The sequence below is a fragment of the Eleginops maclovinus genome, chromosome 13 (assembly GCF_036324505.1).
Source record: "Eleginops maclovinus isolate JMC-PN-2008 ecotype Puerto Natales chromosome 13, JC_Emac_rtc_rv5, whole genome shotgun sequence".
Classification (NCBI taxonomy): Eukaryota; Metazoa; Chordata; class Actinopteri; order Perciformes; family Eleginopidae; genus Eleginops; species Eleginops maclovinus.
In genome coordinates, this window is record NC_086361.1 from 22,272,806 (window position 1) to 22,298,030 (window position 25,225).

Consider the following 25,225-nt stretch of genomic DNA (forward strand, 5'->3'; position numbering starts at 1 on the left):
AATTAATACTTTTAATATTTTAAAAAAGTCTTTAAAAAAATCTCATTATTGTAAATAATATTTTTCAGAAGAGTTATTTTTCAGAAGTGTACAACAAAATAAAAGCTAAATATATTGTTTTTTGGCAACAATTCTACATGAAAGTATTTCATTTTTTAAAAGTACCTATAACAAAAGCTGCATATTTTCTCCTTCTTGTGTCGATATCTTACAAAAATCACTCAACAAAATCGCATTTTACTTTCACTTCATTCACTTTATTGTCTTTACAGTTAAAAGATAGGTTTCTGGCAACACAGGCACAACACATCTGCAGAAAACATGAAATCTTTGCGCAAGCACAAGCAATTACAGCAAAACCTTCTGAATATTCGAATGCAAACATCACGCAAAGTATGAATCCAACAATTATTGGACTGTTTTTATGACACATTAATCACTTTGACATAGCATCTATGTCTCTTGATCAAAACCAGAGCAACCAGTTTCACATCATTTCAATAAAACGACACTGATGCTGCAGTCAAATTCCTGCTATGTTGTTAAGTTATCCAAACTATATCTGTCACATAAGTAGTTTAGTCTTCATGCTTAGACAAGCGGATAGATACTGAGAGAATCTGGAGAGTACGGTAGACGAGTATTACCTGCCACATTATAATAGGGTCCATAAGCTAATGCTGATAACAAGCACTGATAAATTCCACTGAGTCAGCTGGCCAAATTCCCATCAGCACCCAGGAGCAAACACTGCAAGCAACACAGACCTTCACTTCATGAGTCAGCCCAGGATAATGTCAATAATAAGTTAGAGTTATTGTTCACAATGAAACCTGAAGTCTAGCTGCAGTTAACACCTGATTAAAGGACCTTTTTTATGATACGAGTCACAGACAGGACGGCCATCAATAATGCATCAAACTGATTTTCGAAAACATTGTTTGGACATCATAAACATCACAGAAGAGGACAAGTCTTGACACTAACTTTTTCTGTAGCTTTCACCCCGTCTTCCTCAGGGGAAAACAATGATTAGTGCTAAAAGCAAATGTAATATATCCCATCCCAGCATTAAGAGCAGTGGGCAGCTATTGTACAGTGTTCAGTGCCTCACTCAAGGGCACCACGGCACGGCCCAGGAAGTGAATTGGGACCTCTCCAAGTAGCAGTCCAACCCTACAGTTCCCAGTCCAAGTCCCTACTGACTGACTATGCTAATGGTTCGGCTAAAGGGTTAGCATTTAGCTCCGATCGAAAGCAAACCGCATTTTAAAAGTTGTTGCATGTCGTCATGCAGACAGACCTCCACATTTTTACAAAAATACATCATGTTGAAGTTATTTAGGAACCCGGTTTGGTCTGTATATTGCAATTACACCAAAGCAAATTGTATCCAAGACATGGTTTGATTCATAACGCACTGAAAAATTACAACTTCTTTGGTTTCTGTACTTCGGTGTACAATTAGCTCTTGCAAGAATGCATATATACAAATTCCCAGAAATCTTTACAGTTGTCATTATTATTTTTAGTGTATTTCACAACAAAACTTTTACAATAAAAGGATTTGAGCCATTTACAAAACTGCTTTTCATTCCTAAACAAACATAACTACTTCATTGTTTCACACTGTAGCCACATCAATATGAAATATGGCAAAACTATCAAAGCATAAATTAGGATCATTCATCTAGAATCACTGACTGTAAATATGTCACGCATAACCACTGAATTAAGAGCATTGAATACAGTTTAAAAGTCACACAGTTTAAAAATCAAATATAGGACGTGTAGAAGATGATGAAATGCGTCTTTGCAGAACAAAAGAAGAGAGCGAGTCGAAACGAGTCAGGTTTCACTCCTTCAAGGACGATGGCAGGGTGACACAGTAAGGAGCTGCTGGTGATATCTGCCTGCTCTATCAGGCAATCCTTCAAACATTGTATTTCCAAGCATAAATATCTACACACTACCCTGAGTTCACGGACGTCCTTCACACAATGAGAAGTGTTTTCACATTTTCTTTTTTCCTGCAGAAAGCTGTGCTCAGAAAGTCTCTCCTGTGCAGGAAGTGTCACCTTTCAGCGTCCCGTAACGTGACCTTGTGGACAACGGCAGGACCAATAATAATTCAAGCTTAAAATCTGCAGACTCATGTTCTCACAGAGGTGCGAATGAGAGGCACACCTGAGGAGTTAGTCTCTGTGTGAGAGGGGGAGTAGGCTGTGGGAGAACTGGAGGTGCGACCTGTATAAAAAGACAGAAAAAGAAGGTTATATTTTAAGTTTAGTTATATTGAGTGTATATTTCTCCTTCCTTCTTTGTATTGAACTGTTGCACCTCAATTTCCCTCGGGATAAATAAAGCTTCTTGAATCTTGAATCTTATTCTGAAGCATATCGATCACTTCCTTCCCTATTCACAGTGCATTCCGACCATAAATCATTAAACACTTATAAGATAAAAGGCATTAAAAAGGATGCAAGTGTAACAGAAATGATCTAATGAGTTGATTTAACTGCTGAAAATGTATTATTATGTCGTCAATAATCTGATTTATTGTAGCTTCAGGAATTAAAGCAGATGTTTAAAGTTGGAACTGAATTTATGAGGAAGTCAAACCACTTACGGCACATGCACGGCGGACTTCCCCTGTTATACCAGCCAAGTTGTGCAAAACATAACACTCAAATTGCTCACAGCCACTAACCACACAACGGGGGAATAAGTGAACGACACACACAACCAAAACTACATCCCCTTATCATAAGATAACAGGAGTAGGAGGTATGCAGTATTATAAAAAAAGGGCAGATCTCTCACCTCCGTTGGTCCTCCACATCTCTCTGGCACACTTGTCAGAGGAAGTCAGCTCTGATATCTGGATGTTTGGATTTGATTTGTAGTCATCTTAAGGAAGCAGAGTAAAAGTGAGTGATTGTTTCCCCCAAAAACTGACTATAAACATTAAATCCTTTCTCTTTCTCCTGTTTTTTAAAACTACTATTAATAGTTGTTTCTATGGAGTCACTCTGGGTAAAACACCTCTGTATTATTGCATGTTGTGTATTCTAGTACAATAGGCAAAGTTAACTTGTGTTTATTTGAATATTTGTATTCTATTTCATTTCATGTTATCTTTGTTTTGTGTATTTATTTATTTAATTATTTAGATTCATTATATACTTATTTGATTTATATGCTTTAGTGCACATTTTTACTTTAAATTCTTATGTTTATATTCATATCATTTTGAATAATTTTTCCATTGCAATTTTTTACTGTAACTAATTAAATTTTTAAAAAAAAGTTTTATTCTAAACTGGAGCAAATGTCAAAAACCCGATTTCCCCCCGGGATAAAAAAAAATTCTTCGTCCAGTTCAGACTCTGATAGCAGCCTTTACATAAACGCAACCTCTGCAGCTCCGGGTTAAAGCAGGAACTGTTTCAGGTACTCTTTCAGATGGTGTTCAGAGGAGTTAACAAGTTCAAACTCACTGTTGTTGCTGAAGGAAAACGAGTCGCTCTCCCTCATGGTCTCGTTGCCGCTGTCTGACAGCGTCCTCTCCACGCGGGAGACGTTCGGCCTCCTCTTGGAGCTCTTTCTGGTGCTGATGCGGATGATGCCGCGCACTAGCCTGCACTCGGCCTCCTGCTCGCCCATCTTGTGCTCCTCCGCAAGTGAGTTGATCAACTGGTTGATGGCCTTGCTCTTCCTCAGGAACACAGAGTCCGTGGTGCACCGGGCCAACTCCTCGATCTGGTACTCCGAGTACAGCTCCAGCAGCTTCTTGGTGATCAGAGAGTCCACGTTCTCCTCGCTGTCCTCCCAGTCGTCAAACCTCATGGACTCGTGCAGGGACGCATGTGTGTGACCTACGGTTGAAGGCACGTAGGACGGAGATCTGTCTTCATCTAGATACTCTCTTGAAGTGTTGACTTTTACTCCAGCGATAAGGACGTCTCCAAGCCAGTCCCCGCTGTCCTCTTCTCTGTTTCCTCCTGCATTTAAAGATCGAAGGCTCACCTTCTCTGGTTCATCCGGGGAGCTCTCGTTGGGCCCGATGCACGGGGCTAAGATGGACCGCTGACAGACTCGGTACAGTCCACAGGTGAGGAGGCTGCACACAAAGTCCCTGCAGCTGCTCGGCGGGGCGCAGGGGTTGCAGGTTTGCGTTGCAGTTGCAGGCTCGGCCGAACCGGGGATGAAGCCGATGGTCTCCGACTCTTTCCCGTTAGCGTCTTTCAGGTGAGCTTTCTGCAGCGTCCTGGGCTCCGGGATCGGGAGACGTTCTTCCACCGGGTCCACGCAGCGCTCCTCGTAGGACGACTTCTGGCTGCTGCCGGTGGACATGACTGACTGCCTCCAAGATCTGCACGAGCAGTAGAGAAAATGAGGTCAAATGAAGGGTAAACCATCGCATCAGTAAGCTAGGGCTGGGAAATATACCTAAGAGAACTTACAGCTCTATAGTGTTCTCGAGTTGCTCTTTGTTTAACCAGATCCCACCAGGGTAGGAATTTCATGGCGGCAATGACGGCCATGAAATTGCCGCCGTGAAAAAAAGCACCAGAGCGGTGGTCTGGGCTCTGGACCGCATTAGTCCTTGTAGCTTGGATTGGTAACACGCACCTCACATGTCATACTTCGCATCATTCAATCATCATTGTAAGAATATGAGGAGGCCTCGTATCTCTCTCTGTCTGTGAGTTTATTCACTTCTGAGACAGGTTACTGTCGTCCGTAACCACGCCAAAACAACAAAGAAGTATGTTAATTATCACTCGCACACACACACACCGTTAGCTCTCTCGTAGCATTCCCCTGTCTCTCTCTCTCTCTAGGAATCTCCCTTCTCCTCACCCTCTGGGGCACGAATAACCTATATATATATATAGGTTTCTTGTACCTTAATAGATGGAGCAAAGAGGGGTTGTCACAAAGCAAAACTTAACAACAACCGTGACTGTAAACAAAACATCAAACTGTAGGAAAACACAGACACTCGTCACTGACTCTAAGCCCTCTCGTCTCCTCTTCATAACTACACTTTTCACACACACACACTTACAGTCAATCAGCTCTGACTTATGAGATGACGTTTCAGTGGGGCTGTGAGCGCTTTGATCCACTTGTGATTTATTTTTTGCCGCACACATTGACTGAATAACGATTCAATGCGCAGTGTAGTAAAAAAGTGATTTGTTTCCCTGTGTGTTTTTATTATCAGAAAGTGAAGTTGTTTATTTGTAAGCTCCAAATCCTAATGTTTCCCTAAATGGCCTTTATGCCCTAAAGAAATTTGTGACACAAAAGGCCAAATGGCTTTGCCCCTAAAATGACAAAATTCCAAGCCTGGATCCCACTCAGGTTTTTCCCTCTCAATCACTAATTCACACATCTGTAGTGTTTACAGCTGGTCACTTGAGGGTTTAACTGTAACTTAAAACTTCAATTATTCTGCTAACTTAAAATTGATTTGTGTTTAGTTGGATTGTTGACTACTGAGTGGACTCCTCTACTTCTTGTGGTAATTTATTCTTAGATTTTAGAGACTTATTAAGACTTAATGATGTTGGGATTGTTCCCTTCTTGCTTCCGTTTTTCTCCTCAAGTAAAAAAAGTTATGGTTGAGGTTTGTCTGCACAGTTTTAAACCAACAAAGATAAGAAATGATATCCAGTGCAGGAAGAAGCAGAAAGGCATTGGGACCATTCGAAACTTCCTTCTGAAACAAGCAAAACAATCACAATCTAATATAGAGCACATTAAATCGTGTTTACTTTTTCATAACCTGGCTTCACTGTGTGCAAATAAAGACGTTATCAAAGCCGCAGAAACTCAAATCACTTGAAGCCACCTGAGGGCATCTCTGCTCTAAACAAATGTGAAACTACTATCCTCAGGTGGAGGGTGAAGTAACCCAACAGGTTCTCTGGAAGGATGTGCAAAACAAACAGGCAAGGACAATACACAATACACACTGCGTGATGTCATGGGGATTTCTATAATGCGAAACGCTTCACTGCAACTAATAAATAAATATAGAAATGTTGTTTCAAATGATTTTTTAAATGACATTCTCCCACAAAATCGCAAAACCATCCCCTCCTCTTGTTTATATGTTGATGATGAATCAGAACACCAATTCCAGTATAGAAATCTTGGTATTTAACCCATCTAGCTTGCATGATTACAGCCGCTATTGCAGAAAATCAATGTAAAAACCATTTGTTTCATGAGAATGAGCCAAACATGCACCTGCTTGTAGGTTGCATGAAAGCCGAATCAATAAAAACATCTTATTGAAGCTAAAAGTATTTTCACTTATCTTTTACAAGTTATACATCTGATTTGTAGACAGGATAAGCATTATATTGACTTATTTACAAATAGGGTCTGGTGTTGCCTTACGTGTAAATGTATAAGCGATAAGGTAATGGGTAAAGAGAAGGAAGTAAAATAGTGTTTCGCAGTTTTTCCATCTCACATACTGATATTTACTACATGTTACCATTTGAAACAAATTAAGGCATAAGCAATTAAGTGTATACAACTTATTTTCACTTTCATGGCGACTTGTCATGGCTCTTTCCTCCATTAGAGGACTCACTTACATTTTACACGGTGCGTCCAGCAACTCACTTCCGATGTTTAAAGTTGTCCTTGGGACCTTACATTAAAATGTTCTGTTCCTAATCCATTATGAAAGTCCCATGTATTAAATCCGCTCATAAAAATGTCACAATTTCGGGAAAGTTTTCGACAGAATCCGTACCTGAGCGTCAAGGTGCAGGAAAAGCACCAGGTAGCTACAAAAGGGGCGGGACTTCCGGTTTTAACTTCCAAAATAAAACGCGCAATAAATTGACACTGATTTTTTACCTTGGAATTATGTATTTTACGTATTAGCAATAGTGATAACCAGTGATGCTGTTCAGTCACTGCAGCTCCACAGCGGAACTCAAGAGGATCTCTCTGAAGTGTTGTATTTTAGCTGTTTTCCCAAAGAAATACAGGAAATAGTGCTGCCGTATAGCTAATTTTGTAGACCTGTTCTTAAAGCATTGGTTTTACATGCGTGGGCCCGCGAATTTCAAGCAGGTTTGAAGCTCTTCTCAACTCTAGCTGTGACATCAGATACTCTCAAACGTAACAAGCACTGCATGGCTGGGATTGAACCCACACTCAGATTTTGTACTTAACAAAAAGGTCTCCATACCCACGAACAATTCGAAAAAAACAGCCACCTTACATCTGTCATTTATATAAATGATGAATACATGTCTGTGCTCTGGAGTATAAATCTATATTTTTGTTCATTTTCTTTATAGATCATTTTAATTTATCCAGCATATTTTATATTGCGTATCATTTTGATACATGTCTTTTCAAGTGTTTGTATTTGATATTTGCTGTTCATTTTGGGATTTTATTATGTCTGTACTTTCACCTTTTAAATAATTGAATGTCAGAACACACTGCTTCTCCTGGCTGAAAGACAAGAAATTCCCAGTTTCGGATCAGTAGTAGTTTATCATTTGTCCAGTAGTGGGCGCTACTGCAACGTCTGGATTCTAAAAAAAACAACCCAAACCAAGAAGCTACTTCACGCATGCGCAGTGACACAATAAATGCTAGCAGAGCAGAATGGATGTGTCTGACATTAAAAACTTGATTGACAGCTCGTAAACCTGCTGATTTAAGTAAGTAACTCTAACTGAAATAACCAGTAACTCACGAAGAGTGTTTTGGTACCATTAATGTATTATGAGTGTTATAAGTATGTGTACATGGCGCAGAATGAGTTGCTCCGTGTAGCCTGTTAGCTAACGTTAGCTAGACTAAACAACAACAAAACTGTCAAAGCGAGCAAATGCTTAGGATAAAATGCAGGTTATTATCAGAGGTGTAAAGTAACTAAAGTAGATCTACTCCAGTACTGTATGATTTTAATGTACTTTAGTTCACCTGCAGTAAATCCAGCAGCTACCCTGCAGTATACAAAGCCATTCAAACTAGCTGCACCTTTACCAGCTCTGAGAACACTTTAATGATCAATCATTATAAAACATATCAGAGATATTATTCTGAAATGGACCAATCAGACAATGACTACTTTTACTGTCACTACTTTAAGTACATTTAGAGGAGAGTACTTTCTACTTTCACTGGAGGAACATTTAGAATACTTTCACTGTGACAGAGTATTCCTACACTCTGGTACTTCTACTTTACTCAAGTACAAGACCTGAGTACTTCTACTTTACTCAGTACAAGACCTGAGTACTTCTACTTTACTCAAGTACAGGATCTGAGTACTTCTACTTTACTCAAGTACAAGATCTGAGTACTTCTACTTTACTCAAGTACAAGGATCTGAGTACTTCTACTTTACTCAAGTACATGACCTGAGTACTTCTACTTTACTCAAGTACAAGACCTGAGTACTTCTACTTTACTCAAGTACAAGATCTGAGTACTTCTACTTTTACTCAAGTACAAGACCTGAGTACTTCTACTTTACTCAAGTACAAGACCTGAGTACTTCTACTTTACTCAAGTACAAGATCTGAGTACTTCTACTTTACTCAAGTACAAGATCTGAGTACTTCTACTTTACTCAAGTACAAGATCTGAGTACTTCTACTTTACTCAAGTACAAGATCTGAGTACTTCTACTTTACTCAAGTACAAGATCTGAGTACTTCTACTTTACTCAAGTACAAGATCTGAGTACTTCTACTTTACTCAAGTACAAGATGAGAGTACTTCTCGTACCTCTGCATATACATAATTATTTATTGGTTGATTTATATTCTGTACTATAAATCCATACCTGCAAAGTAGCTAAGAACTCAATTTGTGTTTGAGTGTAGCTGTAATGTTGTAATGTCTTACACACATATGAGACCATAAACGCTGGGTTTGTGTTCCCACTGCAGGCTCGACATGGGAAAAGGCTGTAAAGTGGTGGTGTGTGGACAGGCGGCGGTGGGAAAGACTGCCATACTGGAGCAGCTGCTGTACGGAAACCACTCTGTAGGTCAGTAATGCATGAATGTTAATAATGAGACAAAACTCAACATTATACATGCAGGTACAATTTGTGGCCTCCACAAATGCAGAAAAATGTGTGAACTCAAAGTTTTTGCAAATATAAAAAGAAATCTGTTAACAAATTTCATTGATTTGTTCGTGGTAAAGGTTAGAGGGACCATTCCACCTCCATAAACTCTCCTTCCTGAGTGTGTGTTGTGTTTATCCTGCAGGCTCTGAGTCCAGTGAGACGCAGGAGGATGTGTACGTGGCCTCGGTGGAAACGGACCGCGGGGTGAAGGAGCAGCTGAGGCTTTACGACACCAAGGGTCTGCACGACGGACAGGATCTCCCCAAACACTACTACTCTGTGGCGGACGGCTTCGTGCTCGTCTACAGCGTGGACAGCGTGGAGTCCTTCAAGAAGGTGGACGTCCTGAAGAAGGAGATAGACAAGTCCAGAGATAAGAAAGAGGTGGGGCTTCTACTACATTTTTTATTGGTAGTTTTTGTACATATGACAATAGAGCCTTTGAATTCTTAAATCCTGAAATGCATTATTGGGACATAATCTCTCGCTACAGTGACGTGCATCGTTTAAAATCTGTATTTGGTGCGTGTGTTCTCAGGTGACGGTCATCGTTCTCGGGAATAAGACGGACCTGCGGGAGCGCCGTCAGGTGGAGCCGGAGGCGGCGCAGCAGTGGGCTCGAGGCGAGAAGGTGAAGCTGTGGGAAGTGAGCGTCACCGAACGCAACTCCCTCATCGAGCCGTTTACGCAGCTGACCAGCCGCCTCACGCAGCCGCAGAGCAAGTCCGCCTTCCCTCTGCCCGGACGCAAGAGCAAAGGAACGCCCTCCAACGACATCTGAGCGCTGAAACCCTGGAACGAGTCAGCATTTCACCACTTCCTGTCCCCTCTTTAATTGTTCTTTCGAATGTGTTTTGGGTTGTTAGTCTGAGATAAGGTATGTGGGAAACACTAGCTGAAGGTTTGTCTGCCACAGAGATTATTTTCTGCAATAATCAGAAATCCGATTGGATCAGGGAGATGCTGCCTTCAGGGTCAACCTACAAAATAGGACATCCCTACACCACTCTATAAGCAGCACGACAACATGCACAGTACTTATAAGCTTCTGTGTACATTTGACACATTCAGATAGCTATATACTACATAATTGTACGAGGAAAAGTCCAACATTTGAAGAGGAATGCTAATTTTCTTTCCTACTGAGGAATAGATCAGAAGAGTGATCTCGAACCCAAGTATGTATGAACGATGTGAGATGCTTTCCATAGTCAGTGTATTACCTCCAGGTTGTAGAAACAGACAGGAGTACCAGAAGGAAGCTAAGCTACAGTATGTACATATTTAAGACGCATAAAACCCCCATCATTAGGTGAAGTTTACGCTGTATATAGAATATTATCATCCTTTACTTTGCTGGCAGTCGGCTCTTATGATGAGGAACTGTAGCCGATATCTCTCCTCTTCAAAGCCTCCAGACTCCATTGATAAAACTGTATTTCTACACAGACTAATCACTCTGAGCAACAGCAGAACAGTAAATCCTGTATTGAGCTGTGTTTACTAATCCAGTGAGGATGCATTTCTTTGTTTACAGCAAACCAAACAGAAGTAGCTCCTTCACTGTTTTTCATTGAAGGGGGAAAACTTTCTTTAGCACTTTAACACCAAAGATTTGACACAACTCACACACAGATCTTATGGATTTACCTTTTATAAAAACCCTTTATGTTTACTCACCATTTCAACTGAACTGTATATATACTGACAGTTCTGTCCATACCATTCAACGAGTCAGTGGTTGCTGAAATGATCGTTATTTATCCCAAGAGATTCCAATCCAGGAGCTCAGTCCGTAGGAATTTAGTGACTCGGAGCTCGCCAGTTCAAGTGCCCCACCGCAGAAAATCACTTTGACACTAAACCACCCCAAATTGCTTCCACCTATTTTTTTACATTGGAATTGCAGTATGCAATGCAAGCCCTAACCTAACACTAAGCTGTGTGCTGTATTTCCACAAAACTACTGTCTGCTAAATCGAACTAACCCAGCCTGATGTTTGCTCTTGTGAAGGTTACCCCTATTTCTCACATTTGCACTTGTACGTCCGGAAGAGGATTAGGGCCACATGTGGAACATATTGAGATCTCACCAGAAGAGATTCTTAAAGATAATCTCAGAATATTTACTTTTTTTACACAGAAGTCAAAAATCTGAAAAAAAGTCAAAATAATGAAACATCTCCAAAATCGGAGGAAAACTTTAAATTCTGAGAAAAACTTTAAATTCTGAACGAGAGGTGAAATAAAAAAATTTCAAAATGCAGAAAAAGTAAAAATTCTGAGGAAAGTCAACATTCTTAAAGAGAAATCAGAATGAAGTACAAGTTCTCACTTCAATCTCCGAATTACGAGTAAAAAGCCAATTTTGAGTAAAGCACATGTTGCCCTAATCCTCGTCCCTAAATCTGCAATCTCTTTACAGCCGGTATAGATGATTCCAGCAACCGGTCACTCTTCCAACACATCTGTAATCGGTGTGCATTAAGTAAAAAAACGTCATGAGTATCTCCTTAAATCTGTAGCACCAAACTCACAAAAGCTGCACTCCACCTGTCTTTTTTTCAGACAGATTACTCGTGTGTATTGTAATTTCCCACGTGATGTGAATGCAGCATTCGTCCAGTCCATCTCATATTAATATGAATATATATATTAAGGCCTGGCAGCAATAATACTCATGGTGCTGCGCTTACTTGTGATGTAGTTGCACTCCTGTGTTTTCCAGCCTGTGTAATCCAATAGGGCTAATGTGTCTAACAGTAGGAAATATTTATTTTTAAACTAATTTATTTTTGTCACTTTAATGAGCCACATTCCTCGAGTTCTTTTGAAAAAATGATGAATCAATGTGAAGGATGATCTGCGCTGTTTCTCTTTGTGTTCCCTTAAAGTAATAATGTGCTGCTAGTAGAACAGAGGTAGTGAATCGTTCTAATGAGATGCACTGAATAAATTGTAGCCTCTTGGTTTTAAACCCTGTGTGTGGGAGTGTTTTATTTTGGCGGGGTGTTTTAAAAAAAATGCAGATGAAACAAAGTCAGTTGGTCATGATTGAGTCTTAAGAGCCTTTTTCTCAGACTTCAGACAGCGGCTGCACAGGTTCAATCCCACCTTGGCCCCCACTGCAGTCAGCATGGTGTTGTGTCCTTGGGCAAGACCCTTCACCCTAAATTTCTCCTGTGGGGAGTGTGGGGACCCTAACCCTATTCAGTAACCGATATATGTAGTGTAAAGCACTTTGAGCACCTGGAAAAATACGCTAAAATAAAGACCATGGATCATTATTATTATTAATCTGGAAATGATGACACGTTTTTATTAAACAGTCTGATTTGAGATTAAACTCAAAAATCTGAGATTTCAAAACAAAATATACTTTTTTTGCCCCCATTATTCTGGCTGCTTTATTAAAATTCAGACTTTTTTTCCAGAAATGTAGAGCTCTAAGTCATAATAATAAAAAATGAGTTATGTTCTGATATTAAAGTCTAAACTAAAGGCAGTGAATTATTCCAATAAGATGACACGAAATCAGTTGGTCATGTTTAATTTTTAACAGAAACAGAACAGCTTTCCATCTTTTCATCAGTACAGAACACAAATCACAACCAACATCCACCCATATCTAAACACCTTTCCAAAAACGGGGAGAATTGAATACGTGTGAGAATATTTTACACTCATATTATTGGAACTGGGATTCATGCTGTAGCATATTAGCATAGCGTCCATCATCAAGAAAGAACGCATTACTGCCAGGTGTGAGTTTAACTGGGTCAGAGATAACTTAAGAAATACAACAACAAAAAACTTCAGGATTAAGACTTCATTTCAGAGATAAAAATCCCCCCCCCCCCCCCCCCCCATACTGTGGCTCATTATGTGGCGTAGCGTTTGGTCCACTGTTTGGCTATCCTGTCGTGCTCTGGTCTGTTGGTTGTGTACTGTGTGGCGATGCTTCCCACCAGAGGGTCGGCTGAAACACAAACAACACATCACAATTATAACAGGACGTAGAAATACACTGCCTTCAACCCTCCCCCCCCCCCCCCTCGGCTTTCTATCTATTTTTTTTACATTACAACCTGTCATTGAAATGTGTTTTAATCTGAAGTGTATGTGATGGATCTGCACTCAATAATCTAAGTTGGTGAAGTGAAATGAGAAACAAATAAGAAAAGACATTTAAAAAATAAGAAACTGAACATGTGCATATGCATACACCCCCTCTGCTATGAAGCCCCTAAACATTCTGGTGCAACCAATTACCTTCAGAAGCCACATAATTAGTGAAATGAAGTCCACCTGTGTGCATCTAAGGGTCACATGATCTGTCAGTACAAACGCACCTTTTCTGAAAGGCCCCACAGGCTGCAACACCACTAAGCGAGAGGCATCACACCATGAAGAGCAAGGAGCTCTCCAAACTAAGTCAGGGACAAAGTTATTGAGGAATACAAGTCAGGGTTGGGTTCTAAAAAAATATCCACATCTTTGGTGACCCCCCGGAGCACCATCAAATCCATAATCCTCAACTGGAAAGAACATGGGACCACAACAAACCTGCCAAGACAGGGCCGCCCACCAAAGCTCACAGACCGGGCAACAAGGGCATTAATCACACAGCAGAGACTGGAGTGTCTGTGCATAGGACCACAATAAGCCATACATTCCATAGAGCTGGGCTTTATGGAAGAGTGGCCAGAAAAAACGACCTTACTTAGTGTTAAAAATAAGAAGGCACGCTTTGAGTTTGCCAAAAGGCATGTGGCCAACTCCCTAAATGTATGGCGGAAGGCGCTCTGCTCAGATGAGACCAAAATTGAACTTTTCGGCCACCGAGGGAAATGCTTTGTCTGGCAGAAACCCAACACATCCCATAGCCCCAAGAACACCATGATGATTTTCAGCAGCAGGGACTGGAGAAACTGGTCCGAGTCGAGGGAAAGATGGATGGTGCTAAATACAGGGATATAGAGCAAAACCGGTTTCAGTCTGCCTGTGATCTGAGACTGGGACAGAGGTTCACCTTCCAGCAAGACAATGACCCGAAGCATCCTGCTAAAGCAACCCTCGAATGGTTTAACTGGAAGAATGTAAATGTGTTGGAATGGCCTAGTCAAAGCCCAGACCTCAATCCAATTGAGAATCTCTGGTTTGACTGGAAGACTGCAGTTCACAAGCGGAGACCATCCGACATCAAGGAGCTGGAGAGGTTTTGCCATGAGCAATGGGCAAAGATCCCAGTGGCAAGATGTGGCAAGCTCATAGAGGCTTATCAAAAGCGACTTGCAGCTGTAATTGCTGCAAAAGGTGGCTCTACAAAGTACTGACATTAGGGGGGTGAAAAGTTCTGCTGAAGTTTTCTGTTGTTTTGTCCTTTTTGGGGTTAGCTTCACAATAAATAAACACATCTTCAAAGGTGTAGGCGTGTTCTGTAAATGAAATGATGCAAACCCTCAAGCAATCCATTTTACTTCCAGGTGGTGAGGCAACAAAACATGAAAAATGCCGAGGGGGATGAACACTTTTGCAAGCCACGGTGTGTGTGTGTGTGTAGGAAGATGAGCAGTTGAATGAGGAGGGAGTGTGTGTGTGTGTGGAGTGACAGTGTCTATGTGTGTGAAGACAGCGTGATCATTTTTATATGTTGGTGTTGAGCCAGAGTGTGAGAGGGTGTTGAAAGAATGTGAGTGTGTGTGTATGTGTGTGTGTGTGTGTGTGTCTCACCAGGGTTGCAGTCAGTGAGCAGGGAGCAGATGGACAGCAGCACCTTGGAGATGGTGAGAGCAGGACTCCAGTTGTCCTTCAGGATGTCCAGACAGATCACTCCCTGACTGTTGATGTTGCAGTGGTAGATCCTGGTGCGGAAAGTCACCTGAACACACACACACGCACGCGCACACACACACACACACACACACACACACACACACACACACACACACACCTTAAACCTTAAATCCTTTTGTTCTTACGTTAATTAAATGATATAATATAAAAGAGGAAACAAGGGATCAAGATGATAGATTACAGGTCAGAGTGCACGCCGCCCTCTAGTGGAGAATATCAGGTATGACTCCTCTGAGCTAGAGACATCTGTCAACACCCTTTGCAGCCAGCCAACAACACTTCAGCTCTCACCTTGGGAGGTTTGAAGGGGTAGTCTGGTGTGAAGGCGATGTCGAGGAAGAACACGCCCCCCTCGTATGCAGAGCCCGGGGGGCCGAGGATGGTGGACCTCCACTCGTAGACATTGTCTCCTTTAGGACCCGCGCTGTCAGGGAACAGGGAACATTTAGTATTTCAAAGAGACCCTATTGGGGTATCCCTTTCCTGTAGTTTGTTCTGCGCATGTAAACGTTCTGCAAACACTCAAATCCCAAAGTTCCAGAATGTTCAATTGGTTAGTGCTCTGACACATTGTACGTGATAGGCTAAGGGGCAGGACATTTCTAAGCTGGTTGACCTATCACAACAGAGTTCCAGCTAACCAATCAGAGTAGACTGAGCTCTGGTTTCGGACAGAGGGTGAAAAGAGCAGCTGCAGCACAGGCAGTATGAGAAAAATAAAGAGACACTTCATACTGATATACACCTGAACATCAGCAGGAGAGGACTCTTTAAAGTAGAGATGCTACATACTGATATACACCTGAACATCAGCAGGAGAGGACTCTTTAAAGTAGAGACGCTACATACTGATATACACCTGAACATCAGCAGGAGAGGACTCTTTAAAGTAGAGACACTACATACTGATATACACCTGAACATCAGCAGGAGAGGACTCTTTAAAGTAGAGACACTACATACTGATATACACCTGAACATCAGCAGGAGAGGACTCTTTAAAGTAGAGACTCTACATACTGATCTACACCTGAACATCAGCAGGAGAGGACTCTTTAAAGTAGAGACACTAATACTGATATACAGCTGAACATCAGCAGGAGAGGACTCTTTAAAGTAGAGACACTACATACTGATATACACCTGAACATCAGCAGGAGAGGACTCTTTAAAGTAGAGACACTACATACTGATATACACCTGAACATCAGCAGGAGAGGACTCTTTAAAGTAGAGACACTACATACTGATATACACCTGAACATCAGCAGGAGAGGACTCTTTAAAGTAGAGACACTACATACTGATATACACCTGAACATCAGCAGGAGAGGACTCTTTAAAGTAGAGACGCTACATACTGATATACACCTGAACATCAGCAGGAGAGGACTCTTTAAAGTAGAGACACTACATACTGATATACACCTGAACATCAGCAGGAGAGGACTCTTTAAAGTAGAGACTCTACATACTGATATACACCTGAACATCAGCAGGAGAGGACTCTTTAAAGTAGAGACTCTACATACTGATATACACCTGAACATCAGCAGGAGAGGACTCTTTAAAGTAGAGACTCTACATACTGATATACACCTGAACATCAGCAGGAGAGGACTCTTTAAAGTAAGACAAAGAACTAAATGCCTCCTCCTCCTGGCTGTACTCCTCAGCCTGAGGAGCCTAACTAGATTTGAATCCTCCTTTTATATTCCACATACCAAGGCTTCTTCTGGTTCAGCTCCTCAAAACCTGCTAAATGACTCCATCAACACCACCTTTCTAATGTGTTGGGGTCAAAATTCCAGTCCAAAATCATATTGGTTATTCATTAAAAACAATAAAGAGCATTCTTCCATGCGAGTCATCATGTGAGCCCAGTGAGGGCGATACATGAAACGATCATTAAGAGATAAAACTGAACAACACCAGCTTCTGCAAACACTGGAGATATTCTCATTCCTGCTCAGTGACGCGCTCCAGACTGTAGTTTCATTTAAATGATAAGCAGGACTCTTTGTCAGATACAAATAAAGCCTGGATTGCACATGCAAACTACAGTGTGCAGCAGTGTCTTTACATAAATAAGGAGACTATTATTCAGTCTGTAACAGAAGAGGGAAATGTCAGAAGTAATTTCACTTTGAAACAAACAACCTGAACCTTTATCCCCAATGGAGCTTCAAACTCTAAAAGTAAATCCTCACCTTTACACAGGACAGAGTGTAGGCCCGGCAGGGAAATAGTCCCGAAACAATAGGATGAATCTGAAGTGGTATAAAGACACATCCCTTTATATTACAGCAGTATTGCTTTACTAAGACTGGATGTCATTTTATTCCCCACTAAATCCATCAGCCGGACGTTCCTCTGACTGACATTCAGACGTCATGTTATCGCCGTCTCATTCACTTCAATATCCGAGGGTTTAACACACGCACTGCAAGAAGAGCGCTGACATTTCAGCGGTTTCATTTTTTCAGAGCTTTAACCTTTCCAACGGGAACACAGAGCTTTACCAAAACTGACTCCCGCAGCAGCAGAGGAGGAGAACAGAAATCAAAGAGGACATATTACTCTCTTTCTCAGGTTGCATTAGTATTTAGAAATCTGCGACATGCCTCCATGCTTTAATGTTCAGAAAGCTCTTTATGTTTCTCATGCTGCCTGTGCTGCAGCACCTCTTTCCGCCCTCTGTCTGAAACCAGAGCCCAGTCTGCTCTGATTCACTATGTTCTGGATGTAAACAAAGGAGTGTTTTCAACATGGAACCACATACAGGACTAGTTTTAATAACATAATTAATGTCCTCTTTAAAAACAAACTACCACACACCCACACACACACACACCATTAACATCCTGCACTCACCTGCAGTTTGGTGGTGGATCCAATGTAATGTCAGCCAGCTCCTTCTGGATTCTGAAAAATAAAATGCATTAAATGCTTAACTCTGATCAAATGCTGAGAATCAAATATGGGAAAAGGGTGCTTTGCATGTTAAAGCAAATTAAATGTTTTGATTCTCTGTAATTTAGTCAGAAACATGCCTACATATTTATCATACTGCCTGTGATGTAGCCTCTGCAGAGCGTTCACATGCACAAACACCTATATAACACAATACAGGAGAGGGGAAACCCCCAAAAAGCAGAATAGGGCCTCTTTAACAATCCCTAAAGAGACTGAAACCCAGCCTGGGAATAAGAGGCAGAACATCCGGGGTAAATAACAGTGTGCCCACCTCTTGGCGCTGGTGCAGAGCAGTTTGGAGGACTTGCTCATGCTGGCTTTGCTTTCTCGTTTCTTCGGTGTGTTTGAGTCCTGATGATGTGTTGACGAGGAAGACGAGGAAGAGCTGAAACTGGCGCGGGAATCTTCATCCGACATACCGAGCCTGGGGAACAAGCACAAACACGAGATGTAGAAAAAGGACACACAAAGACAAACCTCCTTTGCCCGGGCAACTACCTTTAAAGACTTGCTTAAGGGGGGAATGATTAAAGCTTGAGCAACACTTGAGGTGTTAATAACCTATTTAAGTGCCTCTCAATTATTTGGCATGTCTCCAATGCAATAATACTGTAATTAAATTGTACTTTCACCTTCTTTGTAGACTAGAAATGTAGGTGCGGCTGTGGGTTGTGTTAACCAAATATTGGTTGGACTGTTGAAATGAACTTCTAATGCTGAATTTAACAGCGGACCCTTAGAGGTTTCCTCCCAAATGTATTTTCTTTTATGTGGAATCAGCTGTAAATAAGCGCACTAATATCACACTACTTCTACATGCTCTACTATACTGCTACTGTACTTGTTGTCTAGCTCGATGTGTAAATTGTCCTTTCTGTCTCTAATATTTTATTCATGCCTCTTATTCAATATTTTGCCTTTTTACTTTTGCTGTAACACTAATGTAATGTAATGTGGGACTAATCAAGGTATTCTGATTCTGAAAACGTTTTAAATGTTTTTTTTAACATTTAGACTGTATTTAAAAAGTACACCTGTAATAATGAATTAAACAGAATATCCTTAAGGCTATTTTCTAATCTTTATTATGTTTTATTGAGTAGAAACATCCGCCAATAAATGTTAATCCGGTTTTTAAAAAAAACCAAATTACATTTAGATTATATTAAAAACCAACACATGCAATGCCGAATTTGTCAAAAGCTACCTACAAGTCTTGTCCACCCTTTATGTTTGCCTTATTACCTGAAAACAGACGCAAATCAGGGCAATAACCTTTAAATGTAAGATTTTTTAAACGGAAACACGTTGTTTTCCAGACGTGAATAGCACGTATCGCGCCTATAGAACATGACGAAGAACCAGAAGCTCCTTTACTTTTGCGTTAATTTCACAAAAATTGCTGGTTTTAATGTTGACCCGAGTTAATTTTACCCATGAACCCATGACACAGTGTAAATGCCAATGAGGAATGCATCGGCTGTGCTATTTTCTCAGTTTGCAGTCTGGGGTTATTTTTAGCCTGCCACAAAGGGAAATAATGTGATGATTAGTTCGGCTAAAGGCCTACTTCTGCAAGACACTACAGACCACACACACAGAAACACACACAACTGGAGGCTGTGTGTGGAGTCAAATAGGTCGGGGATGGAAACAGGCATCGATGTCGCAGTGTGCACACTTTTAAAGAAACTTTTACCCGCAGAAATCTTAATGCTACTGCAGCCCTGACAGCCTGTTTCTAACCCTTTAAACCCAAAACACACACACACACACCACCTCGTGCACTTAAAGGGTTTCCTCTCCTTGGATTTCTGTAAAGCTATATCCGTCGACATGCAGCTGATCTCAGAGTCACAGGATGCAACGACTCTTAAATCCTCAATTTAAACCAAACCCGGATACATGAGTAGCCCCAGAATCCCGCAGAACACACACATTACATCCACCGGTCACAATATGCTGCGCTGCAATACAAATGGTTAGTATTTGATACCTTTCTTTGTGTGTGTGCACAGCTTATGTGTGTGTGTGCCTCCGCCGCCTGCGCGCACCAGTGTCAAAGCGCCTACAGTGGAGGGAAATCACACTTCCGGTCATCGTTTCAGAAAATAAAAGCACAGAGAAACGGAGGAGGCAATAATATATTGATGAGATAAAGTGTATTTTAGTGCAACAAGAGTAAAGGGTAGGTATAATAATAGCTTAATATGTAGCAGTAGAGTTCACAAAAACCAAGAATAAGAGTGGACTTTGACACCAAATATCGCTTTTTTTAGGATCATTCTTGACAACTTTTTAATCATGTTTGACTTCATTAGTAAATCACTTTGTAAATGGTGCTTCACATAGGGAAATATGAGATAAATTACCCTTGAAAAGCTCATGTTAAAAATAATGTATATAGTTGAAAATTGCTTGATTTGAGTTAAATTTGCAGCTTTTATTTTGAAGGATATTAATTGTCTCAATTCCGGGATCTTCGTGAGCAAACACTGAACTTGACGCGCGCCGCTGGACGCGTGCCGCTTCTCACCGGAAGTGTTGGTCCAGCAGCAGACGGACTGACATCCACAGTCATCTTTATTTATATTACAAAGAGTCAATTCAAAAGACAGCGGGATGGATGTGTAGAAGAAGAAAAGGAGCCAAATATTTTATGAGGCTGTTTCTAGAAAAAAGGACATTAACTTACCTTTCTGAAGAATTTACACACAATGAAATACAGCTTTTTAAATTCATATAATAAACATTAAATTGCTACATTTACACAACAAAATACCAGCTGAGTGTAAATTCAATATGAACATTTGACAATATAAAAATGCACTAATTTAAAGTAGCTGATTATGATATGAAAAGATAAAATTATTAAAATATCAGGATTAAATGTGTTGTGGAAATATTAACCAGTCAAGAAATCACACATTTTAAGAGAAAAACCTTGAATTTTGTTGAGATGAAAACGCCAAATTTCTAAGGTTTATTTTAAATGTTTCCCAAGATGATTAAGGTATTGCATTTGCAGGAATACACAACAACAACACAGAAATTCCCTGGGATAGAATTCCCAAATTTACAAGAGAATTAGTTTTATTTTCATCTTTTTCAGGTAAATTGTGATTTTTTCTGTCAGTTTTGCCCCCTTTTATCTTAATACGTTTTTTCTGCAGATATTAGCCATATCCCCTAGCGCTTTACTCCTTCTTTTATAAAATGTATTAATAAACTTGATTTTTCATTAAAAATTCATTTGAAATCGGTCCTCTGTAAAGCTCCCAAAAATATTAGCACTTTTTATTTAGCTCACTAATTTAATGACCTGAATTAGAAAAACTACCTTCCTTCCTTTCATCGTCTAACCGCTGCTCTCTGTGGTGAAGATGTGAAGACTAATTTCTAACAGGAAGTGGTCAGAGAGATGCACACACTCATCTCACAAACACACACACGCACAGATATTAAAGAGACGGAGAGTCGCTGTGACACGTTACAGCCAGTGTTTAATCGAGTATGTTTTCTCACAAGGCGTTAAATGTACAGCAGACTTATAGCACTATCATGGTGACGGGCTCCCTCCATGCCAGGACAGAGAAATACAAAATAATAAAACACTACGAACACGTCCGCTGCATGAACACACACATCCTGAGGCCATGCACTAATATCCACCAAAAGCACTGGAAGAGAAAAGTAAAAGCACTCACTCAGAATGATCCGTTTACATAAAAACCATCACATGGAACGGGAACAATAAAGATAAGAAGAGGAGCGAACATGTTATAAACAATGCAACAACAACACGACGATACAATAACAGTATTAAAGCTTTTCATGACCATATCAACATTCAGTGTATTGGAAAATACAATCCCAATAGACTCTTTGTATAAAAAAGAAGCTTTTCAAGTCAGCATGGAACAAATAACAGTTCATCTCTCCAGGTGTGTGTGTGTGTGTGTGTGTGTGTGTGTGTGTGTGTGTGTGTGTGTGTGTGTGTGTGTGTGTGTGTGTGAGGGGGAGGGGTGACAGGAGCGGGTGTGCTTCCATAGATTTGGGGGGGTGTGTGTGTGTGTGTTTGTGTGTGTGTGTGTGTCTATGTGGCGTAGCGTTTGGTCCACTGTTTGGCTATCCTGTCGTGCTCCGCTCTGTTGGTCAGGTACTGTGTGGCGATGCTTCCCACCAGAGGGTCGGCTGAAACACAGGAACATTAAGTTAGTTAAGAGAACAAAAAGAACACAGAGCACAATATCTCCTTTCCCTCAAGAAAAAACCCACTCTGAACTCTTTCTACAGAGCCAAAAATAACCATAAAATGATCCCAGGAACTTAAATGAAGACAGACTAAAACCCACAAAGCCTAATAAATGTTTAACACTGAACTTGATAATCCCAGTTCATATATCGTTTTCCATCAGTTTCTGCAATATCAATGTCATAAAATCACCCAACTAGTCTGCTGTTGCATCACCTGCATTTCTAGAACAGACTACACTGGCTAAATGTTGACTGATAGCCTTTTTTTAAGCTCCCGAGTACATGTTTCCAGCCTCTTCAGAAGGAGCTGCACCAGCCGAGTCTATTAACAGTTTTTATCTGACACATTTTCTGATATGAATCCAGATTGAAGGCTTCCTCTGAGACGGAGCGAGGCCCGTGTTATTACAGCTCTGACACACTGTCAGCCCTGCAGCTTCAGAGGGGATAAAGCAGACACCTTTATTATAAAAGACCGGCCTGAATATCACCAGCATCCTGAAATATGATCCAGCCCTGCAGGAGGAATCCCCGCGGCTTAGTTAAAAGTCTAACATGGCTTTCTTGTGGTTGCACAGAGGTTGCGACAGGGAGGGAAAGAAGTTGGGAGATATGCTCTGAAACGTGGTTTAATGTCCAGCTTCAGGTAGAGGTGGAAGAACTGCCTGACAATACTCAACAGTACTTGAGTAAATGTACTCAGTTACTTTCAACCCCTACCCCAACCCCAGACGTGATGAGGGTTAATTTTGGCTACCCCGTCAGGGATGGCGGCCGGGCGACAGGTTGATTAACTGTCATTCAACCCACCTCCCCCGCTTTAATGAGCTACATGCCAGAGATCTCCTCCTCCTCCTGCACGGGAGAAACTCTTCAGACTGAAGGCGGAGGAGGGATATTTTTAGCGGTTTTTTTTGGACATTCAGCACTGGAGGCATTTTTATTCTCCACACAACACCCTCCATTGTTCAGAAGCCTATGAGTGTGGTCGTCTGGAACAACTGTTAAGACTTCGGACGGATCTGGGGATTCAATGTTGATCAGATTTTGAGGGAAACATATTCTTGGCCTGGATCACGGTTGCTGTTTCAAACACTTTATTATAATTAGTAAAGTGAAACTAAATCATAGCAAAACAACGGGCTTTAGTTCAGTAAAGCCTCATAGTTTGGTATAAATCGTAAAGCTTTTGAAGGTATGAAAATAATTATAAGTAAACGGCTTATTTGAATACTCGATGCTGATTGGTCGATTTTGAACAGCTAGACAGACAGGAAGTAAAAGTAAGATCATTCTCGAGGCCGGGTTTAAAAGACTGATTTTGATGAGGCAAGAGGCAGAAAGAGGGAAGGAGCACATCTTTTTTTTATAGTGGGGAGGGGGTGTCGATCAAATCTGTTTTGTGTAATAGTTTAAAGGAATCATTTCATCTCTGAGGAGGAGGAGGAGGAGGAGAGGGATTTTCTCTTTCTCACCCACAGAGAGGAAGAGTCTCTGCTGGAACGGTATCAAAGAGGGATCCTCGCAGAGAGGTCTTCACCATCAGGATTTTCAGACCCCCCCCCCCCTCAGTATTTCCTGTCCGTTACCATCCTATTCCCTGCTATCCATATGTGAAATCACCTGTCATTTATTCCTTTAATTCTTCCTCTCTTCCACCTCTGCTCGCTCACCAACCGTCCACACCAACAGACATTATTAACTGGCAGGTGAAGAGCCGTCGTACTGGTTTAACTGGTCCATAAAATAATTTGTATTCCCTGTTCCTGTTGCTTCTTAACCAGAGCCGGGTGGATGTCATTAGCTTTAAGAATGTGCCGTCTTGCCCTTGATTGTTTACAGGGGTGTGTTTAGTGCTGGTTGAATATATATTTAACTGCCAATGGTTACTAAAGAATATTAAAAGAGGATGGATGCACACGCTATGAAAGTGCTATATCTTTTCTACTTTGCATGCCAACAATCCCACATTGATCTTATTTCTGCTAAAAGCTGACATTCATTTCAATATTTCGACCAAGACGATTTATTCCTCACATTAAAGTCTAAGGGATCTTGTGGTAAATGGATGTGGATTTAAGTCTTGCACCCTCTTAACATCACTGTATTTCATTAGTTATAATTTATGCTTGACAAAAACCATTACAGAATATTGCGTAATGGACACCCTCGCAATCTCAGTTTGCTTTGAGATAAGATCTAGATGCACAAACCTGCAGTCTGTCATCAGAGTGACACGCGTCCGTTTACATTACCCACACAGAGAGGACATGTCAGTCAACCTGCCACGGCTTAACATCGAGGGAGATATGAGCAGAAGTGTGTGTGTGTGTGTGTGTGTGTGTGTGTGTGTGTGTGTGTGTGTGTGTGTGTGTGTGTGTGTGTGTGTGTGTGTGTGTGTCTCACCAGGGTTGCAGTCAGTGAGCAGGGAGCAGATGGACAGCAGCACCTTGGAGATGGTGAGAGCAGGACTCCAGTTGTCCTTCAGGATGTCCAGACAGATCACTCCCTGACTGTTGATGTTGCAGTGGTAGATCCTGGTGCGGAAAGTCACCTGAACGAACACACACACACACACACACACACACACACACACACACACACACACACACACACACACACACACACACACACACACACACACACACACACACACACACATATAAGTCTCCTGTAAACTGGAATAAAATCACACTCTTAAAGAGGACATATTCTGCTCACCTGTCTCTCCTGGGACATGTCTCCATGCTTTAATGTTCAGAAAGCTCTTTATGTTTCTCAGACTGCCTGTGCTGCAGCACCTCTTTTCACCCTCTGTCTGAAACCAGAGCCCAGTCTGCTCTGATTGGTTAGCTGGCCAGCTCTGTTGTGAGGGTCATAAATAATTCCCAGAACCCAAAAGATGTATTCCTCACATTAGAGGGTACACAATCACCAGATCAATGCATGTGGATTTAAACCTCTGACCCTCTCAACATCACCGTGTTTAATTTGTAATCATTT

At 41.1% G+C, this 25,225-nt stretch overlaps 4 protein-coding genes across 6 annotated transcripts in view; 1 reads left to right on the forward strand and 3 right to left on the reverse strand.

Moving 5' to 3' along the window:
* Positions 1-235: 235 nt before the first annotated feature.
* Positions 236-6,824, reverse strand: kdf1b (keratinocyte differentiation factor 1b). The gene is made up of 4 exons (XM_063900106.1): positions 6,621-6,824; positions 3,501-4,375; positions 2,824-2,910; positions 236-2,247 (listed from the first exon to the last, which is right to left on the reverse strand). The coding sequence occupies exons 2-4, from the start codon at positions 4,354-4,356 to the stop codon at positions 2,153-2,155; spliced, it is 1,038 nt and encodes a 345-aa protein (XP_063756176.1). The 5' UTR covers positions 4,357-4,375; positions 6,621-6,824; the 3' UTR covers positions 236-2,152.
* A 759-nt stretch (positions 6,825-7,583) lies between these two features.
* nkiras1 (NFKB inhibitor interacting Ras-like 1) lies at positions 7,584-12,110 on the forward strand. Its single transcript, XM_063900125.1, has 4 exons — positions 7,584-7,709; positions 8,949-9,049; positions 9,276-9,517; positions 9,672-12,110. The coding sequence occupies exons 2-4, from the start codon at positions 8,956-8,958 to the stop codon at positions 9,912-9,914; spliced, it is 579 nt and encodes a 192-aa protein (XP_063756195.1). The 5' UTR covers positions 7,584-7,709; positions 8,949-8,955; the 3' UTR covers positions 9,915-12,110.
* A 557-nt stretch (positions 12,111-12,667) lies between these two features.
* On the reverse strand, positions 12,668-20,067 carry ube2e1 (ubiquitin-conjugating enzyme E2E 1). 3 transcript variants are annotated; one of them, XM_063900111.1, is made up of 6 exons: positions 19,962-20,067; positions 18,237-18,389; positions 17,864-17,914; positions 15,281-15,413; positions 14,867-15,014; positions 12,668-13,112 (listed from the first exon to the last, which is right to left on the reverse strand). In XM_063900111.1, the coding sequence occupies exons 2-6, from the start codon at positions 18,380-18,382 to the stop codon at positions 13,015-13,017; spliced, it is 576 nt and encodes a 191-aa protein (XP_063756181.1). In that variant the 5' UTR covers positions 18,383-18,389; positions 19,962-20,067; the 3' UTR covers positions 12,668-13,014. The 3 variants fall into 3 exon arrangements, with proteins under 3 accessions (XP_063756181.1, XP_063756179.1, XP_063756180.1); XM_063900109.1 differs by lacking the exon at positions 19,962-20,067 and adding an exon at positions 19,745-19,958; XM_063900110.1 differs by lacking the exon at positions 19,962-20,067 and adding an exon at positions 19,904-19,923.
* Positions 20,068-21,448: 1,381 nt separating this feature from the next.
* LOC134875411 (ubiquitin-conjugating enzyme E2 E2-like) overlaps positions 21,449-25,225 on the reverse strand; it is a 35,194-nt gene continuing 31,417 nt past the window's right edge. Inside the window, exons 5-6 of the mRNA XM_063899982.1 lie at positions 24,629-24,776; positions 21,449-22,159 (exon numbers count right to left, since the gene is read on the reverse strand). Coding sequence (XP_063756052.1) covers positions 22,062-22,159; positions 24,629-24,776 — 246 coding nt within the window. The 3' untranslated portion in view covers positions 21,449-22,061. The remainder of the gene's footprint in view (positions 22,160-24,628; positions 24,777-25,225) is intronic.